At 36.1% G+C, this 24,047-nt stretch overlaps 2 protein-coding genes across 3 annotated transcripts in view; one reads left to right on the forward strand and one right to left on the reverse strand.

Annotated features, from left to right (window-relative positions):
• Positions 1 to 1,659: 1,659 nt before the first annotated feature.
• LOC136806809 (integrator complex subunit 8-like) overlaps positions 1,660 to 24,047 on the forward strand; it is a 49,410-nt gene continuing 27,022 nt past the window's right edge. Inside the window, exons 1-13 of the mRNA XM_067063389.1 lie at positions 1,660 to 1,742; positions 10,275 to 10,362; positions 10,794 to 10,870; positions 11,176 to 11,285; positions 11,536 to 11,599; positions 11,958 to 12,034; positions 14,812 to 14,874; positions 15,331 to 15,385; positions 15,520 to 15,828; positions 16,290 to 16,376; positions 17,371 to 17,511; positions 17,905 to 18,132; positions 18,470 to 18,537. Of these exons, the coding sequence (XP_066919490.1) occupies positions 1,728 to 1,742; positions 10,275 to 10,362; positions 10,794 to 10,870; positions 11,176 to 11,285; positions 11,536 to 11,599; positions 11,958 to 12,034; positions 14,812 to 14,874; positions 15,331 to 15,385; positions 15,520 to 15,828; positions 16,290 to 16,376; positions 17,371 to 17,511; positions 17,905 to 18,132; positions 18,470 to 18,537 (1,382 nt within the window). The 5' untranslated portion in view covers positions 1,660 to 1,727. The remainder of the gene's footprint in view (positions 1,743 to 10,274; positions 10,363 to 10,793; positions 10,871 to 11,175; positions 11,286 to 11,535; positions 11,600 to 11,957; positions 12,035 to 14,811; positions 14,875 to 15,330; positions 15,386 to 15,519; positions 15,829 to 16,289; positions 16,377 to 17,370; positions 17,512 to 17,904; positions 18,133 to 18,469; positions 18,538 to 24,047) is intronic.
• Positions 19,341 to 23,908, reverse strand: LOC136806808 (creatine kinase M-type-like). Of its 2 annotated transcripts, none has more exons than XM_067063388.1 (5): positions 23,794 to 23,908; positions 22,175 to 22,432; positions 21,651 to 21,864; positions 20,679 to 21,206; positions 19,341 to 20,454 (listed from the first exon to the last, which is right to left on the reverse strand). In XM_067063388.1, the coding sequence occupies exons 2-5, from the start codon at positions 22,415 to 22,417 to the stop codon at positions 20,183 to 20,185; spliced, it is 1,257 nt and encodes a 418-aa protein (XP_066919489.1). In that variant the 5' UTR covers positions 22,418 to 22,432; positions 23,794 to 23,908; the 3' UTR covers positions 19,341 to 20,182. The 2 variants fall into 2 exon arrangements, with proteins under 2 accessions (XP_066919489.1, XP_066919488.1); XM_067063387.1 differs by lacking the exon at positions 23,794 to 23,908 and adding an exon at positions 23,612 to 23,694.

Below are 24,047 nucleotides of genomic sequence, written 5' to 3' on the forward strand. Positions count from 1 at the left end.
AAAATATCAAAAACAAAGAACAACAAGAACAATAAGGCTCTCCGGACTAGAAATACCCAATTTCTTAGGAAATGGACAAAGATACTCTCAAAATGGTGAAAATAAGAAACAAGTTCAGAGTATTTTCATTCATAAAATTCAAAAAGTTTAGAACATCCGAAGGCTTCACAAAAATTTGGATGTTCTTATATAAATAAACGTGTATGATATGAGTAGAACCGTCGAACCAAGAAAGTTTTAAAAGAGAGAACTAATAACAACAAAATGCTAGCACTTAAGTCCTTTTCAATTTGTCAGTAAAAATGATGGTAAAAATCTTATTTTGGGTACAATTTGAATTATCTTGTAAAAAAAAGTCGGCAACGGTCAGAATAGTGGTGGAAATGCTATCATGTGAAAAAATTGTTCATTCCAAAATCAAAAAATGAATATACGGATATTATAGAAAAAACTGCTTGACTTTTGAGTTTATAGATCTATTCCTCAAATATTCTTCGGCACTGCATTGTGTGTGATTTTGTTTGGTTTTAAAGTTTTGATCAAAACCTTATGTTCTTTAGACTAGCAAGCGTCTGCCTCTCCTTGGACACAGGAACGCGGGGAATATTGCTTGAAAAGAGTTCTTATAAAAATTATAAATTGCCGAAAGAAAGACATGTGTTGTATTCAGCGAACGTAGTGTCTAGTGGTGATCCCATTGCACGTAAGCTGCAGCGAAATACAACGACGTGGTTTACATACTAGTCTATATGTTCTTATGACAACCTGTACACGCGACACAAAATACACGTACATTTCCCATAGTTAAAGCGTTCATCAGCATATTTTTGCGGTTCATTTATTCTGAAATCGACTGTGCATCAACTTCTGTGATTATTCTTAATTTGTTCTCGTAGCTTTCTGCTAATAAAGTTTAGCGTCGCTCTTAAAAAATTTCTGTTCTTATAAAAAAGCGACTTTTGTTTTCCCGCCATGGCGTTTTAAACCTTCCATTTTCCCGCCCATAAAACTATAAGTCACTCTTCAAAACATCACAACATAAAAAAGCGCGCGTGTAGCACGAAAGACGAAACGAAGATCTAAAGTTCCAACGTTCCAAGTTCCAAGGAAAACATAAGATACAAACCTCCAAGATGTGATCGGCTATTGCTCATTCCGACATTTTAAATTTTCCGGGGGTTTTGCTGTTTGGGATTGTTTAGGTCAGGGTTGCTAGTAACGGCTTGTCACTGTGCCGGGTGCATACTCGGCGCCTTGGGCCCCGCAGGGTTGCTAGTAACGGCTCGAATTTCAGTCAGGTTTAAAAAAGGGGTACTTTTACCCATATTATAATAACATTACCCCCGTATTTTGCCAGTTTGGTATAAAATGTTATGAATTGCGTGACGATACTGTGCGGCGATGGCTCAAGGGATAGAGCGCTGGCTTCCGAATCTGAAGGTCTTTCTTTGGTGGTGGTTCGAATCCCACTCGGTGCGAAAATTAGACTGGTCGAAATTGATGGACAGATGATTGACAGGTATGAAAACTCAGTCAGAAATGAGAAAGTAAGTCTCAGAAACTCAGAAACTCAGACAGTCAGACAGTCAGAAAAGAGAAAGACGGGATCAGAGATAAGGATCACATTTCGGAGGTTTGTATCTTACGTTTTCCAAGTTCCAACCACTCTTCAGTTTTCAGTGTTCAGCCTGTGAGCTCTCCCAACTTCAATAAACTTGAACGTCGAAATGGCCACTGAAAAGGTATTCTTTCTATTTTCTTAAATTTCATTTCATGCATAACTCAGGTTTGAGTCAAGGAAGAGCTTTGGTTGCTCCATATCATACATAACGCCATTCTGTCACATACTTTCCTAACGACCCTGGACACCGCTGTACATTGCGCGGTGGAGTCCGGTGGGCGTCTGGTGGGTGTTCGGTGGGCGGGCGGAGCCTAACCTATTTTTACCACCGTACATTTCCCACCGTACACGAAAAATATCGCCATACATTGTACATTGGGAAGTCGATCGGTGGCAATTCCGTGTGCACGGTGGGATTCTGTACGGTGGTGTTGTAAGGTGTTTTTTGATCTTACCTAAAATACCACCGGACGCTTACCGGACTCCACCGCGCAATGTACGGCGGTGTCCAGGGTCGTCTTTCCTATCCTGCAGACAGAATTTTAGCAAATATATTTTTCAGATCCGGCATCCGGGAGAAGTGTCAGGACCTGCTAGTCTAGACTTAAACTCCTATGTCAGGATTATAATCTAGGCTAGTCTTACCTCTTTTATCTTTCCCTTTGCAACTATGCAATGCTGACGAGTAGTAAGTTGACACAACACATTGACAAGTAATCCCTCCTGAGACAAGTAAGAGAAATTTATATCGAAATCTGCATCAAAAACGAAAGTGGTCTCTTCTACTTATTGCTCCCCAGCCCTCCTTTCAGTCAGGGCTCCTTTGTCTTTTTTAGCATTAGTTTGGATATAATAAAAACATACCTGATCAACTCAACCAAACCTTCTGTCTTGCGTTTACTCTTTCCTTTCCAACATTTTCGCTTTTGGTTAATTTAGGTTTTAAAGTCCACAAGTAATGAACCTCTTATAGCTTTATCTGAATAAATCTTCTTGAAAACTATCTGTAAGGTTTCATTCCGTACATTTTTTATCCATATGGCGAACGGGTTTTCTCGATTTCATGATATATACCGTGAGAGGTCCTAAATCCGACAGCCCTGCCTAATTCCGATCCCCCAAATAACGGTTATGAAAAAAATTATATGTTTACAAACATTCCCTCTCCAAGTTGAACGATAAACTATTGCAAGGAACTCTCGAAACAAAACATCTAACAATAATAAGATGGCTATAATGTCAAGATATCAATTATAGTCAACTCAGGTAATCGTTACGCACTTTTCAGAGAAAGGTTGATTTCGCGGCTAATTCTTGCGATTAAAGGCTAGTTGAGCTCTTTTTAGATAGCTAAAGCATTTTCCAACCTTTTTCATTCATATAAGCTATCTTCGATAAGCCAAAATTCGTTAAACAACATTTTTCAACTGCGTAGAGATTAGGTGCCAAATCTGCAATTATTCCGCATTTTTCCCTATCGATTCCGCGCATGCTAATTCTTGCGATTAAAGGCTAGTTGCTCGCTAGTTGAGCTCTTTTTAGATAGCTAAAGCATTTTCCAACCTTTTTCATTCATATAAGCTATCTTCGATAAGCCAAAGTTCATTATTAAGCAACATTTTTCAACTGCGTAATGATTAGGTGCCAAATCTGCAATTATTCCGCATTTTTCCCTATCGATTCCATGGATCGAAAAACTGTTAAGAAAACCAATTGGCTATTAAACTGTGTTGAAAAGATATTATTTGAAACAATGTATTGGCGACTTTAAGCTTGAATGGTAACTTGAAAAGGTGCGTAATGATTGGGCTACCCTGGTAAATTTTACGCACCTAATTGATCCGCGGCTCTTGTTATTTATCACGGAATATTCAAGAAAAAACATTTGGTGGGATAAAACGTACTTGAATAGGCTGCTTCTTAGCAACAACCATTTGCGCGCTATCTTGTACCCAGATCTCCTCAGTTCAAAAGTTACTTCATCCTTCTAAAATATCAAAATGGTATCGCCACAGCGCATTTTCTTTGAAGCAAATTTTGGCAAGCGGGAAGTCAAAACAGAAACAAATTATTGGTACAAAAGGTAGGGAAATGTTTTGGCTTTCATAATAATTTTACTTCAAGGAAAGAAGAAACCAAGTATATCATGAAATATTGGTGATTCAAAAAGTGCGTAAGAATTAGGAGTGCGTAACGATTACCTGAGTTGACTATAATGTAATTTAAAAAGTGAGTTGTAAAAATAATTATCTTTTATTCTGGATCATCAGTTCATTAATTTTTATGACGTGTTTTTGTATAAAAAGCAATTATTGTTTTTAGGCTCAATTGGTTCAGTTTATCAAATCTCTCAGTTTAGTTAACACTTTGGTATCCTCATTGCGTCACAGCGAAAGGTTTGTTTTTATTTTAGCTTGTATCTTTGAATGACCCCATCGGATTTAGGCAGGGCTGTCGGATTTAGGACCACTCACAGTATATGGCTGGCGAGGGGAATTTGATGTTCTGTTTACCGTCGCGTTGCAAAAAATATTTGATGCTGCAAAATTTCATTATTCATTTTTCATTATTCCTACCTGGTGCTTCCTATCTCCAACAAAGTTGAATTCCACCGTGAAATCGAGCTGCTTTCACTTTCGGAATCAAAATGACATGCGCGAAAATTCAATTGCGTTCGAAACGCGTCTAAAACGTGAATTTCTCAAACGCCCTTCTAGCCGCCCACTGCTTAAAAAAATGCCTGCCCCATTCGCGGTCGTGATTGAGACCATGTTTTTTACTCGAGGCGCACATTTTGTTAGCAAAGATTTTATTTTTGATTCACTTTGAGTGTTTTGGATAGCTTGGCACAGGAAAAGAAGAAAATAATGAGTTTTTAAGAAATAATGAACTTTTTTGAGCGGCGGCTCAAGAGCCAGGCGGTTGACGGTAAACAGAACATCAAATTCCCCTCGCCTATAATTAAAAATTGGAACTTTCCAGTAGGCACGATTAGGCATACCGTCATCGCAAAATATTTTTTATGAAAATTTACCGTATTCTAATGCTAATATAATCTAGAGGAAACAAAAATTAAATTTGACTCTCTTTTGCTTGTATTTCAAAATTTCACGATAAAAAGATAAGAACTATTTTCAAATTGTTTTCTTTATCGGCGTTGAATCAATATTGACATATTTAATGATGTCATAATCAATGATGTCATAATCAATGCTGTGCAATTTTGTCAGCACCATGCATATTTTGTCAACATTCTTTTCATTCACTAAAATATACCAGATAAGTAAACATAAACTCGTCGCCCGCGAGCATGGCTTAGGTAAGCGTACCTTTATTATTCATTGTTGATGGAGAAAACTGCTCCATCGTAATGAACATTTAATTGCCCGTGCTGTTTATGTTTCTATGTTTTAATTGGCATTCCCTGTAGAGTCTTTTAGTTTACATGTGTCTCTTGAGTCCTCTTTTGTTTGGTGCCTCCTTTGTTTTGAGTGTCTTTTGTATTCCCAAATTGCGTTTTATATGTCATTTGTAATTCCTCTAGAGAAATTAGCATACCGTATTACTTCGAATAAACGCCTCAGACATTTATTTAATTTTTTTTTATTTTAGGAGGGGCGTTTATTTGAGGAAGCGTTTAAAAGAAGGGGGCGTTTATTGAATTATTTTAGTCTATAGGCGAATATTTAGAGCAAATATACCCTTTGTTTTAGTTCTTTATCAGGATTTTAGTGCAAAATTTCTTTGGCTTAATGACTAAAATTGCATCGAAAACCTGCGAAAACTGCTCTGGTTAAAAGAAATGTCTAAAATCTCCCTTTCAACTGGGTGTTAACACTGGTATTGAAGTATTAAAGTCACACTTTTCTAATAAACGCCCCTCTCCTAAAGGGGCGATTATTCGAAGGGAGCGTTTATTTGAGGGGGTGTTTATTAAATAATTTTTCTTTTAGGAGGGGCGTTTATTTGAGGGGGGCGTTTAAAAGAAGGGGGCTTTTATTCAAAGTTATACGGTATGTTTATTAACTGTAATTTTGTACATATAAATCAGTTCAGAGAGACGTGAGTGAGTGTCTTGTGTGTGAGAGGTGCGTTTTACTAAAGTTTAATTTACTATATACGTTGTCGTCTTATTTCGGTTCTTTGTGGTTTTGTAGCATTTTAGGTTTGTTTAAGTTCAAGAATTGGTGTTTGCCTTTTACATTTTCTGTTGTCTGTTTTCTGTTTGGTTTCCTTAGATTAGGGTTCCTTTTTGTCCATTGAAGCTGAGATATTTCAACCAGTCAAATTATTCGAAACATATTCGTCCTCCACTCACATTCAATATCTAAGAATTGAAGCAGGCAAAGATAACCTCCCGGGCTGATGGCGGACAAAGGTTTTTTGAAGATATTTTCAGTTATAATCCAAGGTAGAACAAACTAAACATAGAAAGGGGGTATTTTTTAGTGCTCGATAGAATGATTAGTATTTTTTAATGTTTAAAAATGTTTAAATTTTTTCTACCCAGCCCCGTTGTCATGAACGCGCGTCCTGTTGCTAAGACCTTTGCTGGAAATAAAAAGCGAAACCAGAATATTATAGCACATAATATAGCACGTAATATCAATAAAGTGAAAGGAAGTCTACACTGCCTTTGAACCTGTTTATCAAATTTCCACCAATGAGATTGCTGCATTTCACACGGCCCTTCTTTTTGGCACCCGTGGCGTCCCAGTGCCTTGCATGATGGGCGGCTGTAAAATCTCACCTTTCAGATTTTTGTTTCAATCCATGATCCTAAGGCTTAGGTTTTTTCTCATCTTCAATTTACTGAAGAAAGTGGGAATTTGATGTGAGAGTTAACAAAGTCAACAAAGTACTGTAAAAAATCATTGAATATTAAGAGAATAACTTTAAATCTTTGATATTTTCATTTTAAAAAATTGGTGCAAAAAATTGAAACACATGGAAAAGTTTCATTTTTTTATTAAAGTTCAATCGAAAAAAGGGATTTGGAAAACTTTCTATGTTTGGTTTTTTGCACAAAGCCCTGTAACTATGGGCCAGCACCCCGTTGCTAAGATATTGGCTTGAAATTGAAAGTGAAATCACTGAAAATGAAAATAAAATCAACCCACACTCCAAATCTCATAATCTTGATATAGGAGTTTTAGTCTATCAGGTGACCTAGTAGGGTTGGGTATGGGTGTGGTTATGTATCAGATTGGCAAGGAATTGGGTTATTATAAGTTAGGGTTAGGGTTGGAGCTTAAAACAAGCACTCTTTTGTGATTTTCTCTTATTGAGCCATTCCAGAATTTGTCTGTAACAGGGGGGGACGACACAAGATTTCCGAGGGCAAAAGTTTTCACCGAAATTCAAAATTTCCAAGGCAAGATAAGAAAATGTATGAATTTCCAAGGCAATTGTGAATATAAAACGGCAAAAAGAGTGGAAATGCCTATCACTATTTGAAATGGTGCTAAGCATGTAATTGCATCCTAGTCTATAATTAAAAATAACTTTATTTGCTTCTGATCGCTTCGTTGAAATCGAAAAGCCTTGGACTATCTTTTCTTTTTTTTATTTTCCCCGTTTTATTTTCCCCGTTTGTAATTGCGGGCTTATAGCCTTGGGAGTCAAGTCTTTCATGCTTTTATGAAGAAGCCACAACAACCTGGCCACCAGCAGTTGGGTATTTATAAAGATAAAAATGGCAATCATTGCTCTTTTCGATAATTATTTCCGAAAGCAGCAGTTTTTTCAACAATGAAATGCTAAGTTAGCAGAATGTGTTGTCCTTTATAACAGCTTGGGAATTTACCCTGTGTTTTGTTTTTGATACAAATAAGCTCTCACATTCTTTTCACGCCCCCTGTCAGCTGACAATTAGGCTAGGCTAGACTTACTTACCTCTTTTCTCTTTTCTATTCCAACAATGAAATGCTTAGTTGATGTAATACACGTAATACACAATAATACACATTGACAGAAGTATTCCCCATGTAATGTAAATATCGAAATCTGCAATAAAAACGAAAGTGGTCTCTTCTTCTCAGTTGCTGCCGTAATTCCCCCCATCAGAAAGTCTTTTTTTAAATTTCAACCAATGAGATTGCGTGTTATGATGAAGGTTAACGACTGGATCAAATTTTTGGCGCTAATGACTTTTCTGTGCCTTGGATAACGAGTAGTCATATAACTTTATTTGTTTCAATCCTTGATTCTAAGGGTTGAATTTTTTCTTAGCTTTAGTTCTCAAATGGAAAGGGGAATTTAATGCAAGCGTTATTTTTTCAAAGAATCTTTTCTGATTGGATGAAATTACTTTACCTTCATTCGATTGGATACTTCTTTTTAAACGATCACACAGCAAATTTTTTATTAGACAAAATAAATAAAACAATTGATATCCTGGTGATTGGATGAAATATTTGGCGCTTCACAAGTGTTTGTGAAATCTAAATATTTTCTAGGGGTGAACTTTAAGTTTTTCTTCTATTTCTTCATGTATGCCAATCTGGGAAGTCTTCGTATATATACCATATCATAGTGTGCACCCCCCAGAATAGTGGGGGGGGTTTTGCTGATTTGGGTCGAAAATTTTCAGGTGGGATTTGGGGTTTTCCAGGTTTTAGGTGGGAGAAACAAGTTAAGGTGGGAGTTAATTTCTTTAGGTGGGACTTAATTTCTTTAGGTGGGACTTTGGGTGTTTTGGAAAAAGTTAAAGTAAAATTTCTTATTTTCAGATTTTATGATTTTTTTTATATATTTCATAAATGTATATAATAGACATATTGATATATTTTGGATTTAACACAGGTTAAATTGCGGTTTAACTTTTATTTGATAAGCGCTATATATATACATTATTCAAATGGCTGGATGGCCGCCCTCCGCCAACTGAGTCTACTTTGCTAATAGCCATGTGACGTCATGTTCAAAATGGCCATCACATCTCCCTGTTCAAGTCGACGCTCTAACTGAAAGCTGACAGGATGAAATATTTTACCTCCCTCCCTCCCAGCAGTTATGGTTGTAGGCGATCCTCACTTATTTATACTAATACTGTAGTTATCGGGACAAATTTTCCCCAAAACTTCTTATTCGAGGATTAGCCATAATTTCATGCCAAACTTATATCTAACGACTCAAACTTACTTCTAAGCCGTCTGACTACTTGATTGGTTTCTACCCCTAATGTAGGTCATAGGCAAATAGAAAGTTAAACATATGTAATATATCTTCATATTACGGTAAAGAAATTTTGTTTTGTTCCTCGAATTAGTATATTTTTTTTGTTTTTAGCTGGGATCTGGGAGTCTGGGCTGAAGGTGGGAATTTTAAGATAAGGTGGGACCTGAATTTTCAGGTGGGACCTGGAACCCCCTTGCACACTATGCATATGAAACCCCCCCGCAACTTAATTTTGAGTTTGGTAAATCCCCCAAATTGGTAAACAATCATTTTTTCCCACTTACAGCTTTTCTCTTTGATCTTTTATTGGTTTCTTTGTTGATTGCTTGCTTCACCAATGACTTGCGCGTCATTTCTTGAAATGGAAACACACTGATTGATTTGTAATGGTTTTTGTACCCCTTTTTGGGGGACTTTTGAGGGTGTGAAAAAAGGGACCCTTATAGCTTGCACATAACATTTAGTATGGCTAATTGTCAATAAAATTATTGCCAACTATTGCCTATGCCCTTTATTTCTTATTATTTTCTCTCAAGATTTTTTGATAAGCTATTTTTTAGCCTTTTTTTCTTTCCTCTTTTTCTCTTCGTCTTTTTCGAAAGTTTTCATCAGGTAGGTCCATTCAGCATGTAGATTTATAAACAATCGAAACACTACAAAAGTTTAAGCCTGAATTCTTGAAAATTTGACACCACCCAAATCACTTAAAATTTAAAAGATAAGGAGAATTTTGAGATGCTGAATCAGATATTGTTATTTTTTGTGTTGATAGAATGGGCTTTTTTAGAAATAGTCCGTGCTCCCCCTGTTGAGGATATCAGATATCCAGAGGGGTTAAAGATTTTGTTCAAAAGTGGATATCCAGGGGGTTCGATACTTCGAAAAATCAATATCCTAAACAGTGGGGGTAAAATTTTTTTCTGGAAAAGCCCAATTATAGCATTGAAGCAACACTTGCAAGTGTCGTCTTTCTCTGAGTAATAATTTTCTTAATTAACATTTGTCTCTGACAGGTATCCTAATTTGAAATAACCTCTGACTGGCGAGAGCATCCCACAATTTGACTTGAAATTTTACTTAAACGAGAGATGAGAAACTGGAAGTCGGAAGTCCACGGTTTTTCCTCAAGCGCAACCCTTGTTTTAGTTGGATTAGCCCAAAATTTCAAGAGGATGTGTTAATTTGCTGACTAAAATCTATTCTCTATCACATATGAAAAACCTTGCCTTGACCACTGAAAATTACCCTTACAATGTTTAGTTTCACTGGTTTAGCACTTAAAAATTTTCTACAAAGCTTCAGGTAGGTTTGGACGATAGGAATGCATAAATTACAAAGTAGGAAATTTAAGAGCTCCTCTTTTTGAATAAATGTAAATGTGTATAATGACTATCAAATAAAATTCAGAATCAAAATCTGACCATAAAGTAGTTTAATATTTTAAATCAAATTATTTTAATTTTGATGTTGTCAGGAATCATCAATGAGGTACAACTACTTTGACTTCCTTTTGGATAAAACTGGTGAAGTTTTAAAGAATTACATCGACAATCCCATTAAAGGTATGGTCAATAATTTGTTGCTATACAGTTATTATTTGTTTATAAATTCCTGTCCAACTTGTCCATCAATACATATTCTATCAAGAATAGTGTGGAAGATCTAGTCTATACATTTTGTCCTTAAAATGGCTTGTCAACACAAATATCCCGGGAATTCGCTGCCATAGTACATGCTTTAGAGTTGAGCTAAGACAAAAACAAGGGGATGATCGACTTAATCTACACTCCTTCCTCTTTGGGAACTTTTTAGTAAAAAGCCAACCTCATTTCATCCTCCGAAAACGAAAAACCTTTATATTATGAATAAATTTAAAACTTTAATATTCCTTTTAGATTTTGATAAAAATTTAGTTAGGGGACTTTCTGAAGTTATTATGTTGGATAAGTCAGTATTCTTTTTGTTAATAAGTTTTTGTGCTATCTCGTTGTAGAACCTCCACCATGGCAAATATGTAAACAATACATAGAAAAAAGTTTGGCTGTAAAAGCTTCTTCACCACAGTTGCAGGTAATTTTGGCCTATTTTTATATCATTTTTATTTGTAATTTTCCCCGAATGAATTCTCTAGTCGATTAAATTCACTTGAAAAAGAAGCTAGCAAATGAGCCATAGTAATCCTCTTAACTGCTCTATTTATTAATCTATGAGACCATTTCATTAAATTTTAAGTTTTATTTTCCCCTTTCCATGCAACAGGATTCATTATTTCAATTTGGAAAAACTCTAGCGGACTTCAAAAGGAGATTTAGTTTTTGTGGCACACTTTTACCTTGTTTCTCAAATACCTATGTTTTTCTCTCTATATATTACAGACAATACCAGAGTTTGAAGGATTTCAAGATCAAAAGATATGGCAGCCTTTATGTTTATCCATGACCCTTATCGCTCATATGAAATGGGATCTGGACAAACTACAAGAAAAGTATGCTAGCGACAATATTGAAATTTTGATTCGATAGACTGATATTTCGAATGATCAGAGTTACTTTTGTACACAATTAGAGCAGCTTCCTGACCTTTATTGCGAATAGTATTTTTGAAAACAAGAATGAAATTTCTGTTGGAGAAGCTCAAACTTTTATGGTTTCCTTGATTATTAGCATGGTATTAACAATGTTTTTGTCATTACATTTAGATATTAATGCCATATGCTTTTATATTTCTTTCCTCAGATTACCTCTGCACCTGCAACAAGTTGTTATGGAAGAATTATTGAAAGGATATGACATCCCATCGGTGAGTTCAAAGAAGATAATTAAAAGGTTTTAGACATTATTTGGTACATACTTTGATATGTATGATAAAAACGTCCATTTCAGAACGTTCTGCAAAGATTGAAAATCAACTCGATTTGAACGTTCAGAACGTTCTGCAAAGATTGAAAATCAACTCGATTTGAACGTTCAGGAACATTTCGGAACGTTTAGGTTTTTTTTCAGTCAGAGCTAACAATGTGTTTGGGAGTGTCTTTGTTAAACTACTGATGCTACTCTACTACTTTAAATATTTCGTCAATGCAGTTCTTCCTCATGTAAATTCCTCTTCTTTTTAACAAGATCTAAAATTCAAACCAACAACTTTTTCTACTTTGTAGACACCCCAACCAGAGATGTTCGACATGAGCAAATTATCAAAGCGAGAGGCGATGGCTCATATTATATACAATCGTTGGTATAAAGTTTTTTGATTCTCCGTCAATTTTTGTATATAGAGGATACTTCCCTAGAAAATCTCCACATACTCTAAGATCCTAAATAAACGTCCCCGGTTAGTAATTTTCGAAATGATTCTTGAGAAAACATTTTTTCGAAAGATTTTCGGATCCCCTTTCTTCTAAGGATCCCCCCGTTTATTTGAAAATATTTTCAGCTATTACAAGCTATTACAAGCTGAATTGCTCTTGCTGTTTAAAGCAGTTCGAGTACTACATTTTGATCTGTAGACTACCTTATTACACGAATATTACTAGTCATTTTATTAACATGAATTGAAAAATTTCGTGTTAATAAAAACCCCCTTAATTAAAACCAGCCATGGTGTCCTTGAAAAAGCAATAAAATTCGTGTTAAATTTTGGAGTGTTAATTTCAAGGCCGTGTAATAAGGTAATACAACGATATAGAAATTCGCATATCTTGAGGTTTCCTCTCCTAATGATTTTTTAAGACTATCATAAATCTTAAATTTTGCGATAGTTTCATTGGACTGACAAATCTATCAAAGGATATAGGCAAATTTGACCGAAGTCAGTCAAGATTCTTGCCAGTTAACGCTTTGATAGACCAGCAAACCACCGAAATGGTGTCACATTTTATGGGCATTATGTATTTCATCAAAAATAGCAAACTGACTATTAACACTTAAAAGGTTTAATTGAAAGTACATAGGAATTCGTCGATCTAAATTAAATATTTTTATAATCTTTTTCTACACCCTTGAAAACTATTTGGAAATTTGAAGATAATAAACGAAATTTAGACATTAAAAGTAGCTAAATGGGTCAAGGAAAATTATTCAAAATGGAGTGTCAACTATGTCAAGTGTTGTATCTGCAAAGACAAATTGATAATTTAACTGATATATTTTACGACATTTTTTGTGAAAGAGGTTATCAAAAGCTACGTTTCTATAGAGAGAGTTTTTTTATTTAAGCAGCATATTGAAGATTTATCTCTACGTTTATAGAGATTCATCAAATTTTAATTCCAGAAAAATCAATATTTTGTTCTCTCTTTTAGCAATAATGTAAACTCACATGTACCCTTATAAAGGATGTGATCTAAACTGTCTGGTTTTTTTTCAGACATTACATAATCTTTACTTGTCTGGTTAACTTTCAACCAATCATTTTACATGTCGCTTATTATAAAATAAGTCTCAGAAGATTACATGTTCCTCATACTAAAGCCTGTGAAACATATTTGGTTGACTGAGGCAGTTATGTCTCGTTTTTTGATGTAATTACATGAAAACATGGTTTTCGTATTACAATGATTAGACATATTTGTTTTGACAAAGGCTCTTAAATAGAAAACCACTCGTTATTTCTTACCCTGAGACATTTCAATCTGACCGCAAATTTTTGGAAAGGAAAAGTTTTTGCGGTTTCGCGGTGCAGAAAGTACATTTTTTGATGATGCGATAAACTAATATTTGCGTTTTGTCGATATTTTTTTCACGAACTATATGACATATTACCCTTCTAAAATAGTGGCATTAAAAATTATATCACAAAAAATCGCATTTCAAAATATATCAGCTTCATTTTTTCTAATTTTAGTTTTAACAACCTTCAATTATTTAAAAGAAAATTATTCGATACACGTCGAGATTCTTTTTAGGGTTAACTCAAACTCGTGCTTTATTGGTGCCTTTTTTGAACGAAGGTTTTAATTTTCCTAGCCCTTTCAGTTTACCAAAGAAACTTTACATGAAAAGCCTCACAAAGAGTAAAGCATTGTGTCTTTTAAATACGAGATTTAAAGATAATCTTGGAACTTTGATCTTCCAGTAGTTTAAATTGAAATTCAAATACCGTTTCGGGATGCAGTATTTGATGTTTTCATAGCACTTTTCATAGCGGACACCCCGCTAAAGATTGAAAAGGGGATGCCAAAATTCCTTATAAACATGAATGAGGACCTCTTAAGCATCCAAAACTTGTACCCAAATCTTTTCATAAGAAAATCTTTGAGTTTTAAACCTGAAAATATTCTTAACACATTCATATTTTCACCGTTTTCTGAGTAATTTTGTCCATTTTCCAAAGAAATCGGGTGTTTTGGAGTCCACAAAGCCTTAAAACGTTCTGAAAATTTTCCTCGGCTCTGAGCTAATGAAAAGAAACCATAACTACGCAGGTGATCCTACTCGCACTCGAATTCAACTGTAATTTTTTTCGGAGGATTCTCTGGGGCATTTCATTAAAAAAAGAAGGTTCATGATTTGTTTTTCGTCACAATAAAAACTAAAAAAATCTTTGTTCACTTAGAGAGAAGTTTTGATTGTCAAGATGTATATTTTTTGCGTATCACATTCCATCCTTTACGCAACTCCTGGTATTCGCCTCTCCCTTTCCATACCTGTATATGCTGAAAATCACAAAATTTTTGTTTATTTTGATTATTGGTTATATTAGTACTTTCGGGTGCCTAAAAAACGTGGGGTTTGGAATAAGCGGGGTGGGTGGAAAAATTCTCAAAACTTCATAAGCAGGGGGGTTGGAATAAAAATATCCTTGGGAGAAAATTTTTTGAAAAGGAGGCTAATTCGGCAGAATTAGGACAAAAGAGGGAACTTCCAAAACATTTTCCCAAAAATTAATAAGCAGGGTGGGGAGGGAGATTGGAATGAGAATGTACTTGGTGGAAAATTTTTGAAAAATTAATTCGTGGGGGGGGCGCTTATTAGGTACCCAAGAGTAGCTATATTTCTAGTTTTTTGATTCAGGGTTGTGCGAACGATCACGAAATACGAAGAGTTAAAAGAGAAAGACATACTTCCAATTAACCTGTAAGTTAAGCAAACATATCTGTTTTTTTATCGTTAGTTACTTCAATAGAGTTTTATGGGTGTATTATTCTTGTTTTGGTAACAGATGTTTTTGTTTATTTCAATATTTTTCTGATGGTGGGTTCGCAGCTGCCCATGCCCACTATTTTCAATCGGAGAGAAATAATGGTCTTTATTGTGCCGCATCCCCAAGTCGGGTTCAACTGCCCTTGAGAGTAAGCCCGAGAAACTTAGATTGGATCCGACTATCCTGAAAACGAAGGCTGGGCCTCCCGGTGCGTAATTCTTTGCGCTGTCAGGTGAAATTCCGTAATCCAAACTTTCCAGGTGTTGAAAATTTTCTCGACATAATCCAAGAATCTTATATAAAAAAGTTCCTTGCATAAACAGCTTAAAGGGTAAACTTCTACATCGTGTGCCTGATAATTTCAATAATTTTTTACATTTTAATTATAGATCGAGTGTTGCTCGCGAAGCGCGTGAAAATCAAGAACACAGTATCTTTAAACAGGCGAGTCTTCCTTGCTATACATAATACAGTTTTTAGAGCCTTCGGAAAATCCTATAATTTAGTATCGATATGTTTGAGAAAATGCTGAAGTTTTTTACGCTAAATTATTATTTTATTTATCTTGAAATTTCTAGTTGAAGCTTAAGGAACATCTATCAGTGGACATCTTAGAGAAAGCTTTATATCACGAAGATGATCTTCTCATACCTCTACCAAAAGCAAGAACCATACATAAAATTGATTCCCAACTCATTGAGCCACCACCATTCCAGCCACAAGATCAGGTACCATCCGCTACAGATCAACCACATGACAGCGGTGCAAGCTCAACCGATCAGGATGGTAGTGAACCTGTCACAACACCTCCCAAAGGATTGATAATGAAAGTTTCTCCACTTCTTGATGTTGATATTGTGGTTCCGCTTAGTGACGTCATTAGCCAGGTAACATGCTCTATTTTCATTAGCTCTTGACTCCCGTCTTGGAGGTCTGAGTTCGATGCTAACCTCATGGTTACTACATCTCATTTGACAAGTCCAAATCATACCCTGCCGCGGGATGGATACCACTATTCGGATACGTGAAGTGTCAAAAGATTTAGGCATTGTGCCAAGTGCTGTAGGTTCGGCCTCACGATTAACATGTATCGTTTGAGTGTCAAGGTATATGTCATGACTCAGCAGCTCGTAGCCATAAAGTTTTAATGCAATGAAATTATACCTCATTGGGTTTGATTTTAGAGTAGCTATTTCTTAGGTTCCAGGTTCCAAATAAATATTTGTTGTATTTTAGTTATTCTCCGCTTTTTATACCGATGTGTTTATCTCAATTTTCGCAAAGTTATTCAAAATAGTGATTTCCAATCGTCCTAATTGAATTGTTCTCTGTCTTTTATATTGTGTAGATTTGTTTGGATCTTGGAAGTTATTATTTTCCGAAAGAGATGTTTGGAGATGCAGGGCGCGTTTTTCAAAGAGCGTACGACGTTCAGGTGTGTAAAAATTTTTATTTAATTTCTCAGAGAGATTTGCCCGCCTCATTCGAAAAATTTATGGGAGGGATAAAAGCATCGAGTTTCAAGCCTGAAGGGCTAGAGGCGAAACTTTAACCCTTCTCAGGTAAGAGAAATTGAAGCTACTTATTTCCTATCCAAAACGCGCATAGAACGCGCCGTAATCATGATGATGGATTGTATCTAGCGGTTCCTTTGTTTTGGAGGACTTTTAAATCTAACGATATATTTTAGTTTCAATCCGGCGTTTGTGTAAAAACTACGCTCGGTGTCTCGCCTCTAGCCCTTCGGGCTCGAAACTCAATGGGAAAAAAGGGCATAGCTTTGATTCGAGGGATGATGAACGTGTTAAGCTTCAGTTTGTTGAGTGTCCTCGACAAGGACTTATCTTGAATCTTATATACGAAGTTAGATTTATGACGTTCTATTTATGACGTTGCAATAATGATGCGGGTTATAACTTGCGGCCTAACTGATTCAGCCTAATAGCCGCCGACAAAAATAGTTCTTAATCGAAATCTACAATCTCGGTCAAAATATATTGAGACTTTGGTTAATTCCTCGTCTTTAGCAATTTAAAGTTCGGGCGAGAAAGTCGCTTTTGGGCTAATTGATAAATTTGTATTCGACTATTTCAATTCGGTAGGGGTTTAAGACTTCTAGGCTATATTCTGAGCCCTATTGGACCATTCTTTGACTTTTGGATCCTCATCCCCAGTCTTAAGTCTAGCATTAAAACTCAGAGTTATTAAACTCTATCCTTCCAACCTAATTTAGAGCACTTCCAAATCGTTTGTGGCTGTAAGATTTCGTGGAATTTCCCTTTTTTTCTCAAATATTATGACCATGATTGTAGACAGATATATATACGCACGGCGTATATAGTTCCATGCTTAACCTCGCTATTTCAAATCAAAGGGCAACTTAACGTTGAGTTGTACGCTCACACGCGATCACAACATTTATTTTACAGGAGAAAGCAGGATTGAAGAACGAGCTGATTTCCAGTTTCCATTTAGCCTGTTGTCATTTGACCAAACAGCCTGTACCCGATGCACTCAAACCAAGTGATCTCTATTCCAGGCTAGATCAATCAGAACAAAATCAATACCAGGTACGTTTAGTGCTTTCAGTTTGGTCTAACCTTCAACTTATAGGGCATTTCACAGTCGACAGGAAACATGGGTAATTAGGACAACTGCGCTCTAAATAGCGACTTTATGTTGGTCTAAAACTCTGGATGTTTTTGCGTCTAGCCAACAGGAAGCTGTTTGGGGGATCGCTCCTGATTACCCATGATTCATTTCGACCTTGAAATGGTTTTTATATGATTGTTTTTCTCGTATTATTTGCATCACGCTGTTCCGAAATGAGTTTCTATCGTGGACATGAATCTCGCACTCTAGTTCTATCTTAGTGGTATCTAATTGAGGTGGTTGCTCTATTTACTTGTTGACGCTCTACGTATCAATAATCTAATGGCATAATGGCTTCAATTTCTTTATAGGGAGTGATTGAAATCTTGAAAGAAGATAACCTGAAACAAGAGCTCTCCATATCCCGAAGGCTGGCTGTAGAGAAAGACGTCTTTTTGTTGGATAAACGAACTCTGTTATTCGAAGTTTGTACTTGTAACTTTTTGCGTTGTTGTCTGGATGGTTGCTATAGCAATGCGTTCGCTTTCTACCAATCACTGCACTCCGCTGACAACAAAGAAACAGATACATTTTTACAGGTTAGCGAAGCTTATTTTTCTTGTTGCACACGTAAATTAGCATTTACTTTTTCGAGGTTAAATATACCGACTTAATCAGGACAATTTTTGTATTCTGTTCCGTCAAATACACATCTACAAGAAAACTTTGGACAATCAACAAGTACACTAATAAAATTCATACATTCTGCTATAAAATGTTATTGCAGATGTCATATCCGACTGTCATAGTTGACCTCTCCCTGCTGCATATTGTTTTCCGTAAGCGATCAAAGACCTCCAATAGCGATCTGGTACTTTGTCATTAATTTAATCGTATATCATGCTAGGCTTAATTACTCTCAATCTTTTCGTTCAGCTGTGTGAAGAATTTTACCTGGCCACTCAAAACACGCAAAGCAAAGAAAATATCAAGAATGGCTTTAAGTATGTTTCAATATAATATTGTCTTTTGACTGGGGATTGCTGTCAATGAGTTTTACCCTTAATGTCAATGTCTAATTTTTGTTGGTGATGATCGATGTGTCTGCCTCTGTCTTATATGAAAGAATATTTGATATACATATAGCTTCAAAACTTCAAGAAATTATAAATTCAAGATTTTTTCTTTGAAAAATTTCAAACCCTGAGATTCATATCAAGACAACCTAGATATCAAAACATACGGTCTAGTAATTTCTTTTGAGACAAACTTTTATAAAAATGTAACAGAATTTGTTCTAGTGCCTAAAATTCTTGACTTGGATGATAACTAACAGTGTGAATTAACTAGTTTACTACTATGAAAAAAAGTGTACTGCAAAAATACAACAAAATGCACGGCTAATTAAAGTTCACCATCCTGTCAGAATGAGTGCAGTTTAGACAAAATTTGACGTCAACAGGGCATTTCTCGATCGAAATGAATCGTGGGTAATCAGGACCACCACGCTCTAATAAAGACTTTTTGTTGGTTTAAATTTTTGGATGTTTTTGCGTCTAGCCAACGAGAAGATGTTATTGGGGCGCAATCAGCCCTGATTACCCATGATTTATTTTGACCGAAATAGTCTATTTACAACTAATACTGAAAATTCATAAATCTCAACATTCAACAAAAACAAAACAAAACTCTTGGTCGAAAAAATTTATTCAATAGAATTGAGGTCAAAACGGATAGTCAAAGTAAAGTACACAGTCGAGAATTTTCTTTAAAATATAATTCAAAATATAAAATGTACAATCATGGTTTGTATATTCACATTATTTACAGTATTAACAATATTATCGGTATACACATGTACAAAATTACAAAAAGACGTGTCACGGTAAAAAGATGCGGCCACGGTAACTCTTGGGAAGGCCTTCTTTCAAGAGCTCAATCGTCGATGTCTAACCCTTTCAATAGAACTGTCTGTTTTTGTTTTAATTTACTGGATTATCGGATTCGGTAGAATATTTTTGGAACTAATTTTGTCTGTTTTTTATCATTTTGGTACGGGATGACGCACGAAAAAATATAAGGGGTTGATTGCCAACTGTGTTCGTAACTATGTGGATTCTCACAAATTATATTTTCATGGTAAAAAAGAGAGGTAAATTTAAAATTATATAAGTTTATCAAATTCAAAGTTTCTTCCTTACAAAAACAAACGAAATTTTTTGTGAAAAATTACATTTTTACAGACACAGTTAGCCATCAAACTCTTATACTTTTTCGTGGGTCATCCGAAAGATTGAATTTTGTTAAAAAGGTTGATTTTTTTGGCAGTATTTATCCTTACAATGGTTTTTTAGCATTTAATTTTAAGTTTATTTATTGTGATTGATTGAGCTGGCATTCCTGACCATCTTGGAGTTACCGGACCTCAAGAAATGAAAGAAATAGATAAAGAAATATTTTTTAAGGAGAATTTTGAATTTAATTTACAGGTTGAAAAATTGTAATTTTTGTAATTTCATTTTCAAAAATTTTTAAATTAGAATTTTAAACACATTTATTTGTTTTATTTTTTATACTTTTTTATTTTTTACTTTCGTTTTAAATATTTTAAAAAAAATGGGGAATAGACATAATAGAGGGGGGGGTGAGCTATTGTGACATGTTTTTGGGCAATAGGCTGTCAATCTTCTTACCCTTTTCTAAGGATTTTTCCATGTCAATCAAATTGTTGACACCATTGATGACTTGTTGAACCAGTTCAACTTCAGAATGTCCAAGACGATCCAAGTTTGAGATATCGAAGGTACCACCAACAGCAGCAGTGTCGACACCTCCTGTTCCCCGTTTTTGTAAACGGTATGCTTGAAGAATGTTATCGAAACGTTTGTCTTGTGATAGCTTTGGTAATTTCACGTGAACACCTATAGAAAGATTGAGTATGATATTGGGGTGAAAATTTAATCACATCTCAACTATAAAGAATATTCAGCCGTTATGGGTTTCTAAGCACTGACTTTTGGGACGTAAATTTTCATCTCACTTTATATGATGTCGGTGATATTCTTAATGGATAAAGTAGAGTAAAGGTCTTTAGTTAGTTGGCAAGGAGAAAACAACCAAATAACAAAAAGTTAGCCTCGCTTACCAGCTCTTAGGCCTGTTCCAAGGTTGGATGGGCAAGTCAAGATATACCCAAGACGTTCAGACCACATAAATCCATGACCATGTTCCTCAATATGTTTCTCAACTTCTTTCAATCCACGGCAGAATCGTTCAAAGACTTTCCTCATGTCTCCACCCTTCTCCATAGAGATGACACGAGTGTGATCTTCCTCGTTGATCCAGATCAGGAAATTCTTATTTTTGTTATGCCAGATACCACGTGCATCAGGCCAGTCACGTGCCATACCAGCACAGGTCAACAACGGAGACACTGGTTTATCAAACAAGAAATGATCATCGATCAATTGTTGCTGTTCATCGTCGGTCATTCCAGATAACGGATAATAAGTACCAGCCAGATCACCTTGTAACGAGTTCAAGGCGGATGTGACAATGTGTTCAACACTGCGACGTTCAGCACGAGTACAGTGTGGTGGAAGAGAATGTCCCTTGATGGAGCGTCCTGTGCGCACGCGTGAACTCAAAACATACTTTTCATCAAAATTGCCACCTAGGAGAAAAGAAATTGAGGTTAAAATTTGGAGTGGGGATCTCAGCAAGTTGCTTCATTGAGTGATCGTCATCATCATCCTTCGATCTAGGTCCGAAGGACAAGCTTGCCAAGCGAGACCTTTCCTAATTTTAAAATCATCAGAGCTGTTAATAGAGTGAGTGATCCCAGAATCATAGAATACCTTATATTAAGGGAACTAATTTTCGTGGACGCAAAAAAAATCATTTCGCAGGAATTAACTTTAGCGGTTTTGCCCTATCTTGGACACATTTCAGGGATTTTTCAAAGTTCTCATGAAAAATTGTCAAATTTGTAATTCGTGGGTTCTAATTTTCACGGTTTTGCCGAAAAATTGTTAAAATCAGATCCCACGAAAATTAGCTCCCTTAATGTACTAACATAACATTGAAAGTAATTCCAGTCAGAATTTCGAAAGTATACCTTTAATTTTGGAGGCATCAAGATCAGTTTTATGGCGATCATTAGGTCCGAAACCGTTATGTCTGTCTTGAATAATGGGGTCCATCAATTCTTTGAAGACTTCATAAGATTCTTCATCACCGGCAACAACACCGACCGTTGAAATGAACGGATGTCCGGGATTGTCGACACCTGTTTGGATGGCCATGTCAAGTGTATAACCTGATGGTGTTTGCTATATATAAAATCAGGCGATATATTCAGGACATTAAATACTATAGATTTCGAGTTTAATTTTACATTTTAATTTTGATAGATTTCGTTGTTTTTTTTCACGCCTTAAATAAGCATTAAGAATACAAGAAATATACACAATGGCACTTATTTGTTCCCAGAATCTAACCTGCTGTTTAATTGTAATACAACTCTTCTGGATGAATCATTAGTAGGCGAATAATCGTATTGAATCATTAGTCCTAAACTTTCAATTACAGAAAGGTCTACTATGAATAAGGAAAAAGAAAATCTTGAGATTTCAAACTTACCAGATCACGAAGTTTAGCATACATTTGCGGTGTCAACACTTTACTCAAGCAGTTATTGTGTTTGGATAAATCAGGATAATCTATACACGGCATAAATTGTCTGTAGGCTTTTTTCACCGTAGACTTGCAATCATTAGCAGCTTCAGGGAATCCCATAGCACCGGCGGCCAAACCTAATGCGGCGGCGCCTACGCCTGCAGCCATATTCAATGGTCTTGAAAGAGCTCGTAACATAGCAGCCATGGTTGGTTAATAAGACTGTAAATTAAGAATTTTATGTGGTTAGTGTTTATATTACCGAAACCCTGGAGTCTCGAAGACCAAGTACCAAAACCCTGGAGTCCCAATAACAAAGTACCGAAGCCTGGAGTCCCAATAACAAAGTACCGAAACCCTGCAGTCCCAAAGACCAAGTACCGAAACTCTGGAGTCTCGAAGACCAAGCACCAAAACTCTGGAGTCTCAAAGACCAAGTAACAAAACCCTGGAATCCCAAAGACCAAGTACCAAAACCCTGGAATCCCAAAGACCAAGTAACAAAACCCTGGAATCCCAAAGACCAAGTAACAAAACCCTGGAGTCCCAAAGACCAAGTAACCAAAACCCTGGAGTCCCAAAGACCAAGTAACAAAACCCTGGAGTCCCAAAGACCAAGTACCAAAACCCTGGAATCCCAAAGACCAAGTACCAAAACCCTGGAGTCCCAAAGACCAAGTAACAAAACCCTGGAGTCCCAAAGACCAAGTACCAAAACCCTGGAATCCCAAAGACCAAGTACCAAAACCCTGGAATCCCAAAGACCAAGTAACAAAACCCTGGAATCCCAAAGACCAAGTACCAAAACCCTGGAGTCCCAAAGACCAAGTACCAAAACCCTGGCCCAAGTCCAAAGACCAAGACAAACCCTGGAGTCCCAAAGACCAAGTACCGAAACCCTGGAGTCCCAAAGACCAAGGAATCCCAAGTACCAAAACCCTGGAATCCCAAAGACCAAGTACCGAAACCCTGGAGTCCCAAAGACCAAGTAACAAAACCCTGGAGTCTCAAAGAACAAGTACCGAAACCCTGGAGTCCCAAAGACCCAAGTACCAAAACCCTGGAATCCCAAAGACCAAGTACCGAAACCCTGGAGTCCCAAAGACCAAGTACCAAAACCCTGGAATCCCAAAGACCAAGTAACAAAACCCTGGAGTCCCAAAGACCAAGTACCGAAACTCTGGAGTCTCAAATAACAAGTTTACAAATTGTGAAGTCCCAAAGACCAAGTACCGAAACGCTAGAAAGTCAAAGATTAAGTCCCAAAATGCTGCAGTTTTCAAAGAAGTGAAACGAAGCCTATAGAACAGGTGTCAATGTCCTAAGGTTAATTGGAATAGATTGGAGAACATCAAAAGTCGGAAAACTTTTTTCAAACTAAGAAAAATGACAAATACTTACCTTCACTGTGTGAATATAAAGATTAAAGATTGAAACAAAAGTTTAAAGAATATACTCCAACCTGCCGTCTACGTTAACTTTGTGAATGTAAAAATAGCTCTTTTGTGATTAAAAAAAGATTAGATAATTTATTTATAGATGTTTTGACGTCAAATATTTTATTTTTAGATACTGAAACTTACTTGTCTGACTGTGTTGTCGATCCAAACTATTTGTGATGTCAAATATATTTTTGCGTTGAGATAACGTTGACGTGTGTGGTATTCCTCTAGTTGTGTGCAGCTGTCGGAGACTCGTTTAAAATGATCGATGCTTTTTGACGTCAACTCTATTTATAGAGCAGATTTTTTTAGAGAGATTATATTACACTTATGACGTCAGATTATCTGACCATTTTAATAATTTGACGTCAAGAATAAATTCTTAACTTGGTTGC

The sequence above is a fragment of the Clytia hemisphaerica genome, unplaced genomic scaffold (genome assembly GCF_902728285.1).
Source record: "Clytia hemisphaerica strain Z4C2 unplaced genomic scaffold, Clytia hemisphaerica genome assembly, whole genome shotgun sequence".
Lineage (NCBI taxonomy): Eukaryota > Metazoa > Cnidaria > Hydrozoa > Leptothecata > Clytiidae > Clytia > Clytia hemisphaerica.